The 20319-nt window shown below is 45.7% G+C and overlaps 2 protein-coding genes across 2 annotated transcripts; one reads left to right on the top strand and one right to left on the bottom strand.

Moving 5' to 3' along the window:
- Positions 1-2443: 2443 nt before the first annotated feature.
- Positions 2444-3976, bottom strand: LOC136473993 (tuliposide A-converting enzyme 1, chloroplastic-like). The gene has a single exon (XM_066471611.1). The coding sequence runs from the start codon at positions 3712-3714 to the stop codon at positions 2701-2703; it is 1014 nt and encodes a 337-aa protein (XP_066327708.1). The 5' UTR covers positions 3715-3976; the 3' UTR covers positions 2444-2700.
- A 10888-nt stretch (positions 3977-14864) lies between these two features.
- On the top strand, positions 14865-19585 carry LOC136477529 (probable protein phosphatase 2C 15). The gene is made up of 9 exons (XM_066475732.1): positions 14865-15376; positions 15759-15930; positions 16273-16423; positions 16515-16578; positions 17184-17291; positions 17788-17913; positions 17986-18230; positions 18359-18561; positions 18658-19585. Exons 1-9 carry the CDS (start codon positions 15125-15127, stop codon positions 18687-18689), a joined length of 1353 nt encoding a protein of 450 aa, XP_066331829.1. The 5' UTR covers positions 14865-15124; the 3' UTR covers positions 18690-19585.
- Positions 19586-20319: the final 734 nt, after the last annotated feature.

The raw sequence follows: 20319 nt of genomic DNA, 5'->3' as shown, positions 1-20319 counted from the left end.
TCTTCCACGGGTCAATGTTAACCTTTTCTTTTCTTTTCTCCGGCGTAAGGCTTCTACGCTACCTTCAGTAGTCGGAGATGTTTTCTCACGAAACCTCTGCTTATGGGTATTGTTCGCTTCGCTAAAAAAAAATAAGTTAAAATATTGTTTCGGTTGGTTTATTGTGAGAGAAAAATATTATTTCGACTGAAAAAACAAGTTAAAAAATACGAATTATAAGAGAAACGAAAAAGGCCCTGACATCGAGGCCTTCGCGCTAGCGTCTCGCAGATTTTCAGCAACCTAGCCTAGCCGCCAACCAAGCTTTTCTCTGGTCTCGACATTTTCGTCGTCGAGTGTTTGGAGGATTTCTTGTTTTTCTATCATCTCTTTTGTACGTAGCTTTGTATAGCTGCTCCATCTTATGTCGTGAGACAGATCGGGAACGCTGGACTGCACGCTCTTAATACTATTGTATAGATCACACACACACATATTATATATATATATATATATATATATATATATATATATATATATATATATATATATATATATATATATGAACGTGTCTTTTTTTTAAAAAAAAAGTCCGGCAGACGATTGCTAATTTGGATTTGGGGAGCACGAGGAACGAACGACAGGATGCTCTGTGGAAAACAGATCCATCACCCAAGAATATCCGGTCTCGGTCGAGAGCGCCTGAGCTCCTTATTTTTTTCTCCTTATTTATGTTCTAAAACGAGGAACTTATTAGAAATATCTAAAAAAAGATTTCTAAAAATTATGTAAATTATTTTTTGTAGATGCTGTAAACCAAGCGCAATCCATTTTATTTGGATCTTCCATTATAGATTTTGTCGTTTTGAAATTAGAACTCTCCCTAGAATTTTTTTTTTCAGCAAAGCAGTTTAGCCTCTAAACAATTTTCAGAATCTAGGAAAAACAATCAAATTCATGTTTAATTTTGTTATACAAACTTCAGTACTAGAGCTATGGTAAAGATCAAAGTTCCTTCACAAAGCACGTATGAGAAAAATAAGGTTTTTATTTGAAATTAATTTCAAAATTATTCAAACCAACACTAGTACACGGAACATTTGTAGTGACGGTTCCGTGTTCGCTTCACTGAAAAGCTAGACTAAAAAGTACTGAGAGAAAAACATTGTACCATGACTAATAAGTCAGACTGATAAGATCAAGCGAGCAGGGCTTAAACCTATTTTTGTTGCCGTCTTTATCCACCGCCAGTGTAAAAGGCTAGTGAAAATCGCGAACTTCACGGGCATCTTCTAGAAAACCGTCACTACAAATGATTTTCAAAAATTACAAATCAGGCTCAAAAAAATTATATGAGGAGGCTCGCTCACAAGGCAGCCACACACGGTTCTGAATGTTTTCATTCATTTTCGCAAGAAATCCATGCATATGCAACCCTCAGGATTCGAACTCAGCATCTCAAGCCTCACGCATTACACCCCTTATCACTGCACCACAAAGCCATTTGTGACTAAATAGTAGACATATACTCTTAGTATTCACTATCGTAGATTTTAAAATTGAGATTTAAAGCCCTAAACGGATTCAAATAAAAAAGTTTCAACTATAAACTTTTAGGTCTCATCGAGATCTATAACTTTACTTTTGATCATTTTCCCATCGAAGGCCATTTGAGAAGTTCAAAAAATATAAATTTTAAAATCATTAATCTTAAAACATAATTTCTGCGCCCTAAATGATTTTAAATAAAAAAAATTGTCAACTAGAAAGTTGTATATCTTTTTTAATCCTACAACTTTTGTTCAGACTATTTCTCCATCCAAGATCATTTGAAAAACTAAAAAAAATCAAATTATTTGTAGTGACGTTAGGTTATGAAAACTATCACTATAAATACATTTTTACTGGTTGTTTTTTTAAGGCTACTGTCAATCAAAATCATGTATTTTTCTGACGATAAACTCAAGAAAACAGCCAATAAAAACGAATTTACATTGCTGGTTTTCTGGACCCACAGTTATAGATTACGAACCACCACTGGGAAAAAAATGGCCACTACCGAGTTAAATCATCGTTGTACTAGGGCCGTGTTTAGTTCGGCCCAAGTTGACGTCGGCGAATTTCCTATAGCACTGTAGCGCACTGTAGCATTCGTTTGTATTTGGTAACAATTGTCCGATCATTAACTAATTAGGCTCAAAACGTTTGTATCGCAAAGTACAACCAAATTGTGCAATTAGTTTTTGATTTCGTCAACATTTAGTACTCTATGTATGTACCGTAAGTTTGATGTGACGGGAAATCTTCTTTTTGCATAGTAGTAAAGTTTGGATTTTTGTGGAACTAAACATGGCCCAGTGCAAGTTCAATCAATTTTTTATTTTTTTGAGATGCTCACATGCTTGACATATAATTTATAACTGGACCATTACAATGAAAACTTCAAATCTTGAAGAAACGAACTTACTAACGTCAAATTTTGCATGGCCTCGTTTCAACAACAATCCTGCGTAAACTGAAGTACTACTCCATTGTTTACGTACGTGAATGAAATTGGCGAGAAGTTGACAAGTCCATGCGTGGGCAAAATTTTCAAAAACAGCTGAAAACCATTATTTTATTTTCAACATTGTCACGATAAATGCCTGTCACGGTGGCGCACAGCTCGGTGATTCTGAGACCACGATAAACACAAAGCAACAAGAGCGCTCGCGTCACGGCTCACGGCGCATTGATGAAGACGACCATCTTGTCCAGCATCTCCTTGGCCTTGTCGCAGTCGGGTTTGAAGAGGTAGAAGACGTGGCCCTCTCCCATGGTCTCCAGCAGCTCGACGCCGGCGTCCCCGAGGCCGCCGCCGCCCCTGGCCGCGGCCACCGCCTCGGCGTACGCGCGGCCGCGCCACCTGAGGAAGTCGCCCTCCGCGGCGCACACCATGACGCGGTCGCACGCCAGCGTGTGGAGCCCCGGCGCGGCGGGCGCCATGGGGTTCATCCGCGGGTCGTCCATGCCGCTGGTCTCGGGGCACGCGAAGAACCAGAGCCCCGCGCCCATGGCGCGCGCGGCGGGGTCCGCGGGCTCCTCGCCCACGGCCTCGGAGCCCCAGAACCAGGGGTGGATGAGCACGGCGCCCTTGAGCGGCGGCGGCGGCGGGCGGGACTCCTGCTGGACGCTGACGACGATGTCCGGGTGGATGGCGAGGTGGTGGCAGATGTTGCCGCCGGCGCTGTCCCCGGCGACGAAGACGCGGGCGAGGTCCCCGTGGGCGGCGACCCAGGGGTCGGCGGCGGAGAGCACCCACTTGAGCGCGGCGAGGCAGTCGTCGTACCCCGCGGGGAGCGGGTGCTCGGGCGCCAGGCGGTAGTCGACGGACACGAGGAGCGCGGGGACGGCGGCGGCCAGCCTGTTGAGGAAGAGGTGGTAGCTGGGCGACGCGGCAGACTCGGCCACGAAGCCGCCGCCGTGGACGTACACGACGACGGGCAGCTTGGCCATGGCGCTGTCAGCGGCCACGGGGGGCAGGTAGAGGCGGACCGAGTAGGAGCCGAGGTGGACGTCCTTGGACTGGACGCCCGTGGCGGCGTCGTGGCCGGGATCCACGGGCGGGGCCACCAGGGGCCGCTCGATGCGGCCGCTCTTGTAGATCCGGAGCAGCGGGCCGAACTCGCGCACGACCTCGTCGGACGGGTCGGGGGCCGGGACGGGGAAGGGGAACGAAGGCTCGGACGACGCCATGGCGGACGCGGACGCGCGCGCGCTCGTGAGACTGAGAGCCTGTGGAGTGAGCGACGCGGGCTGTTGGACTTGCGCTTTGGCGGGCTTGTGCTTTGCCTTGTTCGCGTGCCCGGCGAGGTGGTTGGTTGGTAGCGGACGTGCGGACTCTTAGGTTTTGGCCCGTTTTCGTGGAAGGAACGGGTGCAGCGGAGCAGCAGTCACCGACAAAGTTCGGCCACGCGCGACGTGGTGATGGACTCGGTCTACGCGTCGCCGACGATGCTGACTGCACCTGATGCACTGCTACTGCTAGCTTGTCGATCGATTCGCTAAAGATCTGTGCGTATGGGCTTCTCTCTGATCTGAATTGAATCAATTTGATTACTCGTACAGCACGTCAGTTCCGTGGCTTGCTGAACCTGTCTGTGGCCGCCAAGCCTCCGCGTAACGTATCCTTCAGTTCTTCTTTTCCCTTGCAGAAGAGGAATTCATTCTCTATCTTCTAGAAGATCTGCCGGAAAAATCTCCTGTCCTTCAATATGTCATGTCATTCACTTTTATGGTATTTCTTTTTAAAAACCACTCTATTCTAGATGAGGGGATACATCTAGAGTCTGTTCCTTACATTTTATGGAACGACTCCATTGCTCATGCTAATACTACCTATTAGTTGTGAGAAATAGAGTGATAATGCACCAAACTCATTCCGTTCGAATAAAAAAAAGTAAGGAATGGGTAGATGATGGATTAGACCATTCCTCAAATCAAACACCATCTGTTTATTGCAACACGTGAACACCTTAGAGCAACTTTAGAGTCGATTTATATGCTTTCTACTTCCTCCATATCAAATTATAAGACGTTTTGTCTTTTCTAGATATATAGTTTGTGCGATGCACTTAGAGATATATATTATGCCTCGATACATAATAAAGGGAATATATCTAGAGACGACAAAACGTCTTATAACAATTTAGAATGGGAGGAGTAATTGATAGAAATAGATGTTTGTTAAAAACAACACATAATAGCTTCTTTAATTAGGTCACCAAATATAGTCATACTCTATTTCGGACTTTTCGATAGCTAAAGATGGAGAGCGGGTTGGCTCTCTACGGTGTCCTCAAGATATAGAGAAGTTGTTTGAAGATGAAAATATATAGAGACTCGTCTAAAAGACTCTTAGGGCTGATTGGTTCACGGTCTACACCGGCCACTCAGTTTGTGGCGTCGTCGAAGGCTGTGGCGGAGAGTCTGGCCACCGCACCTGTGGCGTGAATTTGTACTGCAAAAGCTCAAGGCTGCCATACTTTAAAGCTGAACCAAACAGCTCCCATCCCTCCGCGGCGTGCCACAGGTTAGACAAGCGAGGTGTGGCGGCAAGCCGAACACCCCCCTTAGATATGCTTTTATTCTCCTGGACCAAGGCAAACAACAGATTGTGGTGATGGGCTCGGCACTGCTAAAGGTAAGGTGAAGGCTGAGTCTATTTGGATCGTGGGATTAGCATGCAGCTCACCAGCCAGGCAACGATCTTAGTCTTACTAGCCGACCAAAATCAAATGCCTGAATTCGTGCCTGGCCAGGCAGTTTTGCTTAAGAACACAACTAATCATCACATGAAACTCTCTATTGGATTTAGTTTTTTTTAGGGGACTCTCTATTGGATTTAGTGACTACCAGCCTAGCACGGCCTACTCACTTGCAATATGCGCTACTATACCCAACCCAAAACGGGATGCTACTTGCTACATGCCCTGGTGGAGGTTTTGGACAAACCTGAATATTTGTAGCTTGGCCCATGACGCTTAATGGATAGGCAACATATCAGGTGTAAATCAACCAATATGTGTAAATTTAAAAACTATCAATCAGGACCACTAGATGCTAATCCAATGGATGCAGTGGGGGGCTTAAGCGTAAAAAAAAAAGACCGACGGGTGGGGGGCTTAAGCGAAAAAAATCCCATCTCTCACCTCATTCATTGGATAAGCATATAGTGGTCCTGATTGGTAGTTTCTAAGTTTACACAGATTAATTAGTTTGCATATGATACGTTGCCTAATGGACAAGGCCTATACAGCGAAACATAAATCTGAAATGAATTTCTCGGTCCGAGTCCAGCTCAATATATTTGTATTCTAATTAAAATAGCGCCTGGCCTACTGGAGCCTTTGGGGATACCAACGTGATTTTTCGGCTCTAAAAGAACTGGGATGTTTATCGGCTCGTCCCACCGAATATCATTCTATTTTCCTAAAAACCCGAAATATCATTCTATACAACTAGGTTTATATTCTTATCGGACTTGCTAGTGCCTGAATCATTCCGGATGCTAGCGTCTAGACGCTGCCCATATAGGGAGGGAGCGAACACCTAGCGTGTCGGGCTTGCGAGCGAGCGCCCCAGCAATGGGCTCGCGCCGCCTTGGACGTCGCCCACACTGTCCCCGAACGTTGTCTGCGCCGCCAGCCGCTTCTCACACACATTCCATGGCCCTGTTTACTTCGCTGAAAAAACAAGCTGAAACACTCTTCCCACTAATTTGTTGTGAGAGAAAAACACTGTTCTGGCTGAAAAAACAAGCTGAAAAAGACGGATTATAAGAGAAGCGAACATGACCCATGTGCAACACCCGATCTAGTTTTAGAACATCCAGATATAACAGTTGCAACATACACAAAATGACAGATGAAACACTTAAAACAAGCGCCTGAAACACTTGTGAAAACGCTTGAAAACATTTTACAACCATTGCAAATATATGCAATATCCAGATAAAACACTTGCAAAACATACGTATGAAACACCTGAAAAACACTTGAAATACATGCTTGTAACATGCATTATATATGCAACATCCAGATCTACTTTTGCAACGTCCAGATAAAACACTTGTAACATTCATCTGGACAGATGAAACATTTGGCAAATACACTTGAAATATATGTGTATAGCCATTACAACATGTGCAACATGCAGATCTACTTTTGCAACATCGATATACAACATTTGCAACATACGTCTGAAACATCTGAAATACTTAAAGTATACTCTTGCAACATGCACTTTTAGCGTAATATCACCATGCTGCTTGGACGAATGGAGGCTCATCGTTGCAGAGCTCGACGCTGGTGCGGAGGTCGACGGTGGCGCATGGAGCTCGTCGATGCCCCAGCGAAGGCACTACGGTGGGCGAGCACGTGCGCGAGGAGCAACTGGTGAGCATGACGGCCTGCATGGCGAGCACCCCCTGCAGCACCCATGGCGAGTGGCCAGCAGCGGATGAGCACCCCCTGCATGGCGAGCACAAGCACCACCTGCTGCGTGGCAAGCACCCCTGGCTGGCAAGCACACACGAGTTCGAGACGGGGAGGAGAATCACAAGCTGCACAACATCCTTCCTGTAACACCCCTGGTGTTACGATCTCATTTAGCACCACGATTTAGGCCTAAGTAAAATTTTTGAAAACGAGTTTCTTGGAATTTTGATTTAAAATGTACTTGATGCGGTAAGCGAAACCCGTGTGACTCAGTTTTGTGGACTCGAACCAACGCTAAGTTAAATTTCTCCGTGCGTAAAGATATTTAGGAAATGTCGGGCAACAAATCTAGCCAATAGATATCGAACGATTTGTTCTATTAGATTAAGCATGAAAAGCAACCTTTATTGATAAAATAAAATCCATTAATAAATAAAACAATATATATATATATTTACTCATGGGTTTATTTTGATAAGCACGAACTGACGAGAGAGAGCGCAGCAGCTTCGTTTATTTTTCTGGCGTACTCGTTGCATGTCATTTATTCACCGTCTCGTTTTCGTCGTGGCTCTGCATTTCTCTGCATTGCAAAGCCTCTCCTCAAATCGCATATGAACTAGTTCTCTGCGCTGGGCATCTGAAATAGGTGCATGTGGTTCGGCCTCTGTCCTCGCCATGTCTTTTCATGTTATGTGCGCGTAGCTGACGGCCACGCTACGCCTTACCGCTCTGCCTCCATTGTACAGTCGAGCTGATGACCTTATCGTGCTTCTCTCGATGGCACTATCCTGCGCACGCCTTGGCCAGCCACCCACGTGTGCTTGCTTCCTCGTCTCTCCTTTTTCAGCTGCCATGGTGGATGCGTCATCCCTAGCTCGCCCTGCCTTTGCTTCTTGATTACGCTTGTCTGATGTCCTCGTGCGTCTTAAGCCAAAGGCCAAGCTGCCACTGTCGTGCCATCCCTGCTGCTCCATGGCGCCGCCCCCTCCTCTGCTTTGCCTCGCGCGAGCTCCTGCCTTGGTCGAGGCCACCGTCGCTGCGCCACTCGCCCGCCCGTCACCGGTCCTCCCCGCGTGACCGCGCTGTCCCGCGCCGCGCTTTCCTACCGCAGCACTGGCACCCCTCTCTTCCTCTCCGCGTCGCGCGCCCTCACGCCGCCACCGTGGCCGGTCCCTTTCCCCTTTTTCGCGCGCGTGCAAGGCTGCAGCGCTACCCTCTCTACTTCACCACAACTCCACAGCCACGACTGCCTGCTCCTACTACCGAGTTGGCCACTGCACCACGCCACAGCTCAACGGCGTCCGCGTGTGGCTCTGCCTTGCCTCGCTTCTCCTCGCACCATGCTACCCCCGGCGGCCGCAGCACCTCACCGCCCCCGTCGTGTACAGCGCTGGAGCCGTCGATGCCCACGTCGTCTCGGAGCCAGCCGCACCACCGAGCTCTGGAGCGCCGTCGCCTTGGCCTACTGCTCGGCCACCGTAGCACCTTGCCGCCACTACGCCTTGCCGTCGGTGTCGAGAACCCATGCCCTGCAGCGCCTCTGTGGCCATGTCGTTGCCCTACCCTTCGTGCGTGTGCGCGAGCGCGCGTGCCATGCGGCCGCGCCGGACCTCTGGCTCCATGGCGTTGTTCCCTTCCGTGCGCCTCCTCCGCGGTCCACGCGCCGTGGCCATGCCGGTGCCCCGCCGATGCGCGCGTGTGCGCCGAGTCCGCGCATCTCCCCGCGCTGCTCCACCTCCGGCAGTAGCCCCACTATGTTGCTGCGCCTTGTCCGTCGGTGGGTTGCTCCTCTGCTCTGTGCGTTCTGCTCCTGGGAAGGAAGGTGAGATGAGTGAGAATCCAAGAAGAGATGTTATACGGGGTTCTTATTGTAAAATACGAGACTCGCGTAAATAGTATGTTTGTACCGTTAGTTGATTTAGAGAGAACTCAGGGACCTCTTCACAAATGTGCCATCGTCGGACCGCGTGGGCTGGATTGCTGGGCTGTGGCCTGCCTCACGCCTGTGGGTCGTCCGCCTGCCGCCTGGGCCACGCCCGCTTGGGGCTGCTGGGCCGCCTGCCGCTTTAGGCCTCCGCCTGCCCCGCTGGGCTGGCCGGTTGCCACCGCGTCTGGGCCACCTACGCCTGTGCGCGCCCGCTCATCGGGCTGCCACGCCGCTGGACCAGGCCGAACGGGCCGCTGGGCCGGTTGATGGCCGCTGGCCTTTAATTTCTAAAACAATTAGCCAATTTAGTCTCGGGAATAAAACTTGCAAAATCAATATAAATTTTGTAGGTGTTCAAAAATGATGAAACCAGTTTTGTTGAGTTCCTAAAATCATGATCTACCTAGTAGTGTATTTTGTTCACATGGACTCCATATGTTTTTAGGGTTGCTCTAATTATTTTAAAAATACGTAATATTGTTAAAAGGAGAACTTGTAGGAATTTTCGTGGTAAATTGGTAATAGTGTTGGATCTGAAATTTCTACAGTAGGTTCCTAGCAATATTAGGTACTTATTGTAATTGTTGTAGCTCCAAGATAATTAGTTTGCTAGATAGATAATGATGTCATATTTCGAATAAAGATTAAACTGATAGAACGGGATAAAGAAACAACTTGGGTTTGTATAACTAAAACTTTGGTTGGGAGGTAACGCTTGATTCGACAACATGGATACATAGACTAGCACGTTAGAACTATCTCGTTAGCTTGTGAGACGTAATCGGATTTCTAAGCTTTTCGGTTGTCGTCGATTATTTACGTCTATGCATTTGCATCAATGCATATTGTATAGGTACGATGATGGATCAACGGATTAATTGAAGGATGATTGGGAATCCGAAGATGGTGTAATGGTATTCTCTCCAGGAGATGATGTAATGGGATTTCTATTCAATTGACGGTGGATAATCTGAAGATACAGATACTAACTTTTTAATATATATCTTACCCAGGCAAGCCCCGGTGCATAACCCCTACTTTTCTACAGTTTAAATTATATTTGTGCATTAAATTTAAGGAGTTGAATGAAACCCACTTGCATATATATCTTTATCCTATGAGTCTTACTAATATGACAGGATCGTGTAGATTGCTATGCTACAGGACTCCGGTAGAAGTCGAGTGATGGCTGTCACTCATGAGAGATAGGAAATATATTATTGGATTATTATCACTTGGGATATATAAAAATGGTGGAAAGGAAAATAGTGACCGGGCAGAGATATGATTTGGGTATTGGTGGGTGTAAGAGGTTGTGTCGCCGTGGACGCGGGGCATGGCTTGGTTACACTGCTTTTCCTGTCTGTGTCGGTTAAGGATCGGTCATTGCATAAGGCATCGTGGGCGAGTCACAGATTTATTATCCTGGGCACATACTTATGTATGGGCGCTTGGAAGACTTGTTGCTCTCTTGTCGTGGATTCGGCTCTTTTTGGACCGACTATCAGGATGGTTTTTAGGTTAGGAGGTCCTTACACCGCACTGAGTTCGGGACACAGGGGCGGGGCTTGGAATCCCAGTTTGGACGGGGACCTAGACACCCAGGACAGGAGGGTGATGGGTTGGTCCTGCTTGTGCCCGGGGTACAAGCAGGGCATGTGTTTTCGGGGTACCCAGTTTGGGGCATTGATTCGCGAATCGCCAGGCGATCCGGTACGGCTTGTTTCGTGTCTAGCACCGTAGTAAGAACTAAAAGATGAAATGGAAAAAGGAAATCTGATTGCTTACCACCTGCTTGAAAGTAGCACAGGTGTTCACATAGAATGGTTAGTTAATGAACCAATGCGGCTATTAATAAAAATCGAATATAAGGACGCACGCTTAATAATGCTTTCTGCAAATGCAATAAACCCACAAGTCAAATAGCCTTGCATATCCTTGGAGTCTTTTCTTTCCTCCTATCGGGTAAGTCTTGCTGAGTACAATTGAGTACTCAAGGGTTTATTCCCTCTGTTGCAGGTGACAGGTGGATGCTAAAGCTGACCTTGTGTGTGGACTCCTCCTGGTGGGCTCAAAGATGATTTCCTTTACGCTGCGATCATAATTTTGTTTATAACTTTCACCAAATGCTTTTATAAATGAAAGTTTCATAATCTGTTGTCGTAGTTTATATATCAATACTTCATCATGTCATGATTAGATATTTATTTTTGCTGTAATTCTGATCACATGTTCATATTCTGTTGTTTAATTAAATTGTTTATAACTCTAATAATATGATTACATTCCGCTGTTGTAATAATAAATGTTATACTCTGATGTTGTATTAAAAGTGATGTAAGAAATGGTTAAGAATGATATAAGCTTTTATTCTCTCATTTGTGATCCTCATGGCAAAAATGTGGATTTTTGGATTCTCCCCTGAGGTGTGCCCGACGGAACCAAGCGATTTAGTATTCTCCCCTGAGTACTTAGTGTCTAATGGAAGACGAGTACTCCTAGGAGGCATCAGATTAGACGGTTCTGTCACACTTTCTCTCTCTATTGCTTTGAATGGAGAGACGGAGGAGAGAGGAGATGGAATCGGAGAGAATAAGTCTGGCCACCTGACGGGAGTAGATATTTGTGTGATGAAAAAAAATATGTGGAACACGTAGCGTCCGTCGTCCGGGTGTGGGACTAACGCCTGCAGTGGAGCATTACCCTACTCTTATAGCATGTTGCCATGGTTTGAATCTATATCTCGCTCTGGCAATGGCTTCATTCGTGTTTATTTCCATACGGATCTTTACTGGTTAGTTAATGCTATGACCTTGGGTTATATATGGGTCCAAGCTTGGTCTAATAATTCGTATATTATTGTAAAATTCACTCAGCATCCCACTTTGCATGTTAATGGTTCCATCAACGTTCCTTTTCATGGCCAGATGTCAAAGTTTTATCCTTAGCTCTACAGATTATGTCATCTTTAGTTGCCACATTATCAGGTCTTATATTTTTTAAACTTTTTCTATATATGTTTATTACTTTTATCTCTCATGTTCAACTATGTTTATTTTTAGGTTTCTTCACCGTGTAGCTTGACGTGTCGCGGCGTCCTCGATGTCTCATGGCGCCTCTTGGCGTCCCGTAGCAGCAATCGATAGCCCGTGGGCCGTGGCGGTACACGATGGCCCACTATAGCTTTGTTTAGTACAACTGTACACCTGCACGTTTTCTTCGAACGTTTGAACATCTTTGGACGTATTTGGTTGTAGGAGCTCTAGCGCGCTTGCTTAAGTTCTACACTGTTTACTTGATCGTTTCTGTGGTTTATAAGTTGGTTGATGCTATTTTATTGTAAGAGAAAAATATTATATCATAGCTGATAAGCATGGCTGATACGATCAAGCGAACATGGTGCTAGTAGCTTAGGTTGCCTTGATTTTGCTAACTAGAATTATTTAGGTGATCTCCCACTAGCTCCGTGCTCTACTTGCTTACTAGTTCAATCTTTCTATTAGGGTGCAAGCAAATTCAGATAGAGGGTGTAGTCAAGACTAGATTGTTAGTTTACTTCGGATTTAAATTGGCTAGTTTTCATGATTAATTTTTAAAAACAACTATTTAAACCCGTCTCGTTGGCCTTCTCAATCCTACAAGGAGGTTGTTATACCTAGGGATGAAAATGGGCAGAATTTGTTCCATGGACGACATGCTCTTTAGGCCGAACATCGGTGCTGACTCATTCATCACCTCTCTCTCATCTGGATGCAATACCAGTGGCCGCAAGGGTGTCCATTTGGTTAACCGAAACCAATCGATTCGGTTCTTCAGTTTTCTAGAAACTTCAGTTCCTTAAGAACCCTGGACTGATCGGTTCTTTTAAAAAATAGGAGTCGGCAAAATGTGTTTTTAGTTTTTTTGGTTTGGTTCCGGTCGTAACCGAACTAACCGATTCCCCTTACGGGTCTACCAAGCCAAGAAAAAAAAAGAAAGGAAATAAAAAAAGAAAAAGAAAAAGTGGCCGCCACGGTCGCTGGGTCCGCTATCGGCGCTGCCACGCACACTTGTTGGAAGGGGCGTGCTGCAGCCAGTGGAGAGGTTGATGTCGCCGTCACTTTGATGCCGTCTTGCCACAACTCGCCTCGCCTCCGCGCTGTTGCGCCATTGGTCTGCCTCCACGCCTCGCCTTGCGCTCGCTCCTCGCTGCTGCATGCCTCGCCACATGCATCGCTGCCGTCGTGGTGACTGGGGAAGGAGCCGTGGGGGCGTAGGCACTGCCGTACTAGGGAAGGAGATGTGAGGGGTAACTGGGCTGAATGAGCAAGGACGACGAAAGAGGGGGGCGACAAGGAGGAGGCGGGCTAGTTGGGGATGTGGAGTGGGGTGTTTATATACTAGGGTTTCTGTAATGAGCTAGTTGAGCTACATGTTTCTATGTTTGGAAACTCCAGATTTCGGTTAATTGAGGACGAAAAACGAATTAACGAGTGAAATTCGGTTAATTGAAAATAGAAACCAAATCAAGGACCGAATATTTCGGTTTCAATTTCCATTCCGGTTATTTTGATTGGTTCTCGGTTAATTTTGCCCACACCTGGCTCGTGGCCTTCCGTCCTTGCCCCCCTCGGGCAGCCGATGGAGCCATGGCAAAAGGGAAAATGAAGAGCGTTTGTGGATGGTTGCCGTCATGCTGTGTTATATTTATGCAAATTTTCAACTGATTGCCAATAGAACATCTCGTTCTCAGTGACGAATCTAGGATTTTAGATCAGGGTATGCCGTAAAAAAATTCATATACAAATCGGTAAAATCATTTGATAATTTAGTAACAATTATGAAATTTGTAATGTAATTCGGCATATATACACTAAATAACACGATAAATTTTTAATTTGAAGATTAAGTTGAAAAACATCCACAACATTACAATATGAATAGTTCAAGCATCGTAATGATAGCTCCAAATATATGCATAAAAGAGAGTAAGAGACTTACAATACTACTTATCTGACTTTTTTAGCCGACGCTTTATATGGGACATGAATGTGTTGATGATATCACCTTCTTCCAGCCAATTACTAAAAAGCAATGCAATATCTCATCTCTCTTGATAACTACACAATTATTAAAAACACAATACCAAACAATTAAACAAATTGCAAGTGCATGGATTGAATCCTCAATCCTCATATGTGATGACACAAACACTCACATGGTACTAAATTGTTGATCAATTTCGGTTGTCTCTGATGTTGAGCAAATCTCCAATCTCACTGCATATTATTGATGACCGGATGATATTAGCCATGTATATAAACATGATCTTTCTATAGAAAGACGAATAGTAAAAAAAGAGATTGATTCTCACCGCGGTGGCTCAGGCAGTCGGACTATATATGCACGTTAATTGTGCACGCGCATCGGGCCGATCCTCCATGTCACGTACTCGGCGGTCCGCGCCGCGAAGATTCAAGCCTCGAGACGGCAGCCAACGGGCGAGACTCTAATCTGCAATACTAGTAGATCAATAGGAAGTCCAGGCGTTGACGGTCAGGAACTGCGTGTTCTAAAGACTGGACCTTGACTTTCCGAATTTTCGCCTGGCGTCCTTATGGCCGCGTGGACAGGACCTGGGCTTCCCGTCCGTATGGCCGCGTGGGCCTGGAAACCAGGAAATTCTATCGTCTCTCGGCAAGGAGCAACTGCTGTGTTCGTTTCCATGGTGTAGGTATGGTCTTTTTTAAGCTATTGCTGGATGTCTTGTCGGTAACGTTAACGCGTGTCATTGTTCATGGCCAGAGGGATTTGAATTTATGCAGTGAAACCAATCCTGACGCGTGCAAATGCATGGATCATGATAGTCGGCTTTGTACTTTGTACCCGGAGCCGCTCAAAGAAAAACCGGAGGAGGGGGCCCTCCTCCTCCTCCTGCTGCTGCTCGGCTCGGCCAGTCGGCCTGCCTACCTTTGCCGAAATTGTGCAATGCGCGTGGCGGGCTGGATTTCCGCGTCCCGTACTCCTCCAAATTCTCTTCCCCTCCCATGTGACCCGTCCGACCACCCCCTCTCCTCTCTTCCTCTTCCTCGCACCACCACCACCATTCCTCCCTCCCTCTCCTCGCCTCCCAAAAAAAGGCACCGCACCAAAAGGGGGTGTGAGAGGCACGGGGACCGCCCGCCTCGCTCGCTCGCCTGCACACCGGATTCGGCGCCGCGGCGGTGGTTGCAGCGGCGGCGGCTTGTCCGGCGGGGAGATGTCTTCGCGCTCGGGGTCCACGGGCGGCGGCGGGAGCACCGGCGGCGGGAGCAGCCAGGGGGGAGGCGCCGCGGTGCCGCTGGCCGTGCTGCTCAGGCGGGAGGTCGCCAGCGAGCGCACCGCGTCGGAGCGCCCGGAGCTGCACTCGGGCCTCTTCAGCCAGGCCAAGAAAGGCGAGGACTTCACCTTCCTCAAGCCCGAATGCGAGCGCGTCCCCGGCGTCTCGTCCTCCTCCTTCTCCGCCTTCGGCGTAAGCGCACGCGCACCCCCTCTTCCCCTCTCCATCTCTCCCCTCCCGTCGCGATAGCCGCCCCCGATCTGTGGTCACGTGGATCGCTGCCCCCTGCCTGGCCTGGGGGCATCTAGGTGGGGTGGCGATGCGCGATCGGCTTGGTGCGCCAAATATTATAGGTTTCAGGGTGAATTTCGTGTTTGGGATAGGTGGGTGTCGGAATTAGGATTCGGCTGGTGGTATGGAACATCCATGACAACCCTTTACGGTCTACTCCCATTGATGTATACATAAATGCCGTTACTAGGTGGTGGTTAAAAGTGTTTACATAGGGAAAATGTGTGCTTGAGCTTGGATCACCAAACAAGCCCCATTTCTAAGCGATGTCGCTTTGTTGCAGCTGTTTGATGGGCATAATGGGAATGGAGCGGCGATTTACACCAAGGAGAATCTCTTGAACAACGTCTTGAGCGCGGTCCCTGCTGATCTCAACAGGGAAGACTGGCTTGCTGCACTCCCAAGAGCGCTGGTTGCTGCATTCGTCAAAACCGATAAAGATTTCCAGACTAAAGGTGTGTGATCCAAAAAGTGACACAGCATCGACTAATCTTTATGTGTTGTATCGATGAACTTATCTAGCCGTCCAGGTTCTTTTCCTTGTCTATTGCCATAATTTCCTTGTGGACAAGATAAAGAAGATTGAGATGTTATACCATAATTCCGGATGTTATTGTGCCTATCGCCATTGTCATACATACACAACATATTCGAGATAACACATCTCTTAATCTTACTAACATCAAAAGGAAGTAGATTTCCTACTACTAGATTATACTGCCATATGTTTTACCATGGATTCCTATGACCCGAACCAGCTTTACTCATTACTATATCTATTTGGTTGTCTGTTACAGCACGTTCTTCAGGGACAACTGTGACATTTGTCATAATAGATGGATTGGTCATCAGTGTTGCATCAGTTGGCGATTCCCGTTGTGTACTACAAGCTGAAGGTTCAATTTATCATTTATCCTCTGATCATCGATTTGATGCAAGTAAAGAGGAGTAAGATTGTTTCTCCTGATGGCTGATGCACATCCCTTCCCCTTTCTCATGGCAACCTCTTTGTTCCTTTAACTTAATTTTTTATGTGCAGGGTTGATCGTGTAACAGAATGTGGAGGTGATGTGGGAAGGCTAAATGTTGTTGGTGGTGCTGAGGTTTGAACTTCGCTCATATTTTTTCTTGTTAGCTAATGCTGAGGAATGATCATGTTGCTCATATTGCTTAAATTAAGTGCATGAATATCCAATATGACATGCAAGTTCTAATCATGTCACGTAATAGTTGGATGTGCTTCATGCAGTTCTAATATTACATCGACAACTAGTTTAGGTGGCTTCTAGTTGCATATGCATGTTTTATGCAATTATGCTTGCCTTTTGTTTTTCACATATCTGAGCTTTGAATTCAGCCCTTCATTTTATGTTAAATCAAGAAATAGCTTTTGAACCTGATCTAAAGTGTTCTACCAATAGTCAATGTGAAAACCTTGATCATTATGTCTATAAGGAGCGTTGCATCCATCATTAATTGTAGGAGTGGCAGGGAGGCGAGTGCATGTGCCATGTGGGTGGAGGGAAGGGGTGCTGGTGCAAGGGTATAGAGTGGGAAGAAGGAAAGGTGGTAGAGTGGCCCCTTTCAGGTGGTAGGATAGGAGGGTTAACACCATGAGCAGGCTATGATTTTGGATTTTTGGTTAAGTGCTCTTTGTTTTTTTTTTCTTTCCACCTGCTTGACCTATATTTAATTTTCTTACCTCCAGATTGGCCCCCTTAGGTGTTGGCCTGGAGGTTTGTGCCTATCAAGGTCAATCGGAGATCAAGATGTTGGTGAATTTATTGTTCCAGTTCCTCTTGTGAAGCAAGTAAAGGTATGCACGGTTTAATTCTTCACATCAGCTTTGCAGGACTGTACTTAGTTTGCTTTGAAATCTTATGGCTTACCCTTTCCACTGTAAATCCTATATTACTAATAAAGTTACAGTTTCTCCAAGTCTCTTGCCTTAGTGTAACATTTTGCATTTGTTCAAACTTATATTTTCTTATGGTAACTACCTCTTCTCACATGACCACAATTTTCTCTAGTACTATTTCCGTGTCCAGTGTGAAGAATATATCATTCTACCACCAATGTTGGGTTATGTACCTTGTAGTTATGCTAAGCCACTTGCATAAACTGCCTACTTTTCTACTTGTCCTTTTTGAGAGAATCACAATTAGCTAGGTGATTTTGTTGAGTTATTATTCAGCATTATGTCAATAGCATTGGCATTCAAACCTTAATCTCTCTCCTAATATGTGTAGCTATTCAGCACTATGTCAATATCTTCAGCATTCAAACCGTAATCTGCCTCCTAATATGTGTAGCTATCTACTGCGGGAGGTCGACTTATTATTGCAAGTGATGGTGTTTGGGATGCCTTGTCTCCAGAAGTAGCTTTTAACTGTTCACGTGGACTTCCTCCGGTGCCTGCAGCTGAGCAAATCGTTAAAGTAACTTCCTTTCTATGTGCAGCCATAAATCTTGAATGATACTCTTATTTACATATCTGAAACCTTTTGCAGACTGCTGTGCAATCAAAAGGACTGAGGGATGATACCACCTGTATTGTTGTTGATATAATAGTAGAAAAAAACAACCCTTGCATGCCACATGCTAAAAAGCAACCAGGGATTGGTGTCTTCAAAAATATGTTCGGCAAGAAAAAATCATCGGATTCATCATCCCATTCCCATACAGATAGAGAATATACAGAGCCAGATAACGTGGAGGAAATATTTGAGGATGGGTGTGCGCTTCTTTCTAGACGGTTGGTTCCCTAATTTCATATTGATAATTAAGTCTTGTACAATTAGATGGAAACTTGATTTTATTTTCAACATTTTGCACCAGGAGTTGTAAATATGAACTTTGCAATTTTGTCATTGTTGAATGCAGGCTGGATTCTGAATACCCTGTTCGAAATATGTTCAAACTCTTCATATGTGCCATTTGTCAAGTAGAGTTAAAGCCAAACCAAGGGATATCTGTACATGAAGATTCATCACAACCTGGGAGCTTGCGTCGCTGGGATGGTCCATTCCTTTGCCAGAGCTGTCAGGAGAAGAAAGAAGCAATGGAGGGAAAGCGTCGTTCACGAGGTCTTATTTGGAGACCTGTTATTTATATTTGATCATTTATCATGAAGCATGAATATGCCTTTTCTTATACTATCTGCGGCCATTAATATTCTGCAGATTCATCAAGAAACAGTGGGTCAAGTGAATAGTTGACATGTGTAGAGTGATCAGGTAACTACTGACCAACAACACCCCAGCACCACCATTTTGCAGCATTTCTTCTGCTGTGGCACTTCCTTGATCACGTGTAATGTCTGGGAGTTCTGATCTAGAACTAGATTGAAGTATTGAATCGCCATTGCCATTGTGGAGGTGGCTGCTGCTTATAGCTCTCATCCCAAGTGAGGAGCATGCCTTGTCCTCAGCAAGGTTGTTGCCCAGGAATGCAGGCAGCTTTACTCAGCCCTTTGACCTTGATGGCAAATACAGGTTGAAAGATTAACGATGCCAAAATGATATGGCTTGTCTATTCTAAGGTCAACTGCTGCAACAAGAATTGCTCTTCGTATAGAGTTCTGACAAGTAGTTATGGCACTGTTTCTGAATTAGGACTAGGCGCTTGCATCAAATTTTCCCCGTTCAAGCTGGCCTTAATTTATGGCTAGAGACCTTAGAGTACTATCAGTCCCTGTTGAGTAGGGATGAAAACGGATCGGATACGAACGGATATCACCGATATTATATTTTTTTATATTTTTGTTCGGATTCGAATACGGATAGTGTCAACTATGTCGGATAAGATACGATTGGATATCGACATCATAAATATGCTATTTGAGTATTCGGATACGGATACGGTATCAGATGTTGGATATCCGGACTTGGATACTGATAGATCTCAACCCCTCTAAACGGATGCGGTTTTGAATACGGTTGGAAAATATCCGTACCGTTTTCATCCCTACTGTTGAGGTCCAGCCTTTGCTGACACCAATGTAATTATCATCTAAAAATATTCTTTGAAGCAGCTGTGATTCATCAGCAAGACATTAGTTGTCATGTACAATGTACAAAATCTTGCTAACAAGACAGATCTGTTTCCTCCTCAGTGTTTTGTCATTACTTGGATGAAAATCAATTGGTGTGCCAATTGGAGGAAAGAAATTGTTCTAGTAAATGCTGATGGTAGACTTGACTCACTGGAGGTGTCACTGACCCTTTTTGTATATTTTATTTTATTTTTCGTAATAATGTCTTATAGTTCTGAGTATGAAATTTGTTTCTGCACGGGAGATTCCCCAGCCGAAAGTATGCTGTAATATGTTCCGAAGAAGTTCAGTCGAAAAATACTCCATATGCAGAATGATGGCAAGATGTCTCTGTTCCTTGTGTGTGAAAAATAATGGCCAAAATGAAAACTGGAGTTACCGAATGTTTCTGTCTATCATAATAATGTATCATTTAGAAAAAGTAAAATTGTACTTTATACAAGGAATATACAAACTTGAAAAAAGGTTCTGTCTATTGCGTGCTCGAGTGTCCAAACACTCAGATTCGTTTCCTTCATTGTTCTTCCTCATCCTGCCGACGCGCCGTCACCGCCCGTTGCGGTTTGGTAGGGTCTCGCCGGAGCTCCATGATGGCCTCCTTCTTCTCCTTCTCTCGGTGCCGCCATGGCCATGGATGCCCCCGCCTGGTCCGGTCGCCTCCACCGTCGTTGGAACCCTAACACCATCTTTCATCGTCCCCACCGCTTGGCCGGTCTACTTCCCCTGAGTCCCTTCTAGGGAGAGAGGTTGGAGATGAGAAAAATGAGAGAAGAGGAATCGAAGGTTGTGA

Source organism: Miscanthus floridulus, chromosome 8, assembly GCF_019320115.1.
Source record: "Miscanthus floridulus cultivar M001 chromosome 8, ASM1932011v1, whole genome shotgun sequence".
Taxonomy (NCBI): Eukaryota; Viridiplantae; Streptophyta; class Magnoliopsida; order Poales; family Poaceae; genus Miscanthus; species Miscanthus floridulus.
This window is presented reverse-complemented; position numbering and strand designations above follow the sequence as displayed.

Bases quoted from the DNA above. Each gene is read 5' to 3' on its own strand.
- LOC136473993 (XM_066471611.1), bottom strand. From the start codon at position 3,714: ATGGCGTCGTCCGAGCCTTCGTTCCCCTTCCCCGTCCCGGCCCCCGAC.
- LOC136477529 (XM_066475732.1), top strand. From the start codon at position 15,125: ATGTCTTCGCGCTCGGGGTCCACGGGCGGCGGCGGGAGCACCGGCGGC. The intron at 18,231-18,358 runs GTTGGTTCCCTA...TGTTGAATGCAG, and splicing joins TGTGCGCTTCTTTCTAGACG to GCTGGATTCTGAATACCCTG. The intron at 18,562-18,657 runs GTCTTATTTGGA...AATATTCTGCAG, and splicing joins GGGAAAGCGTCGTTCACGAG to ATTCATCAAGAAACAGTGGG.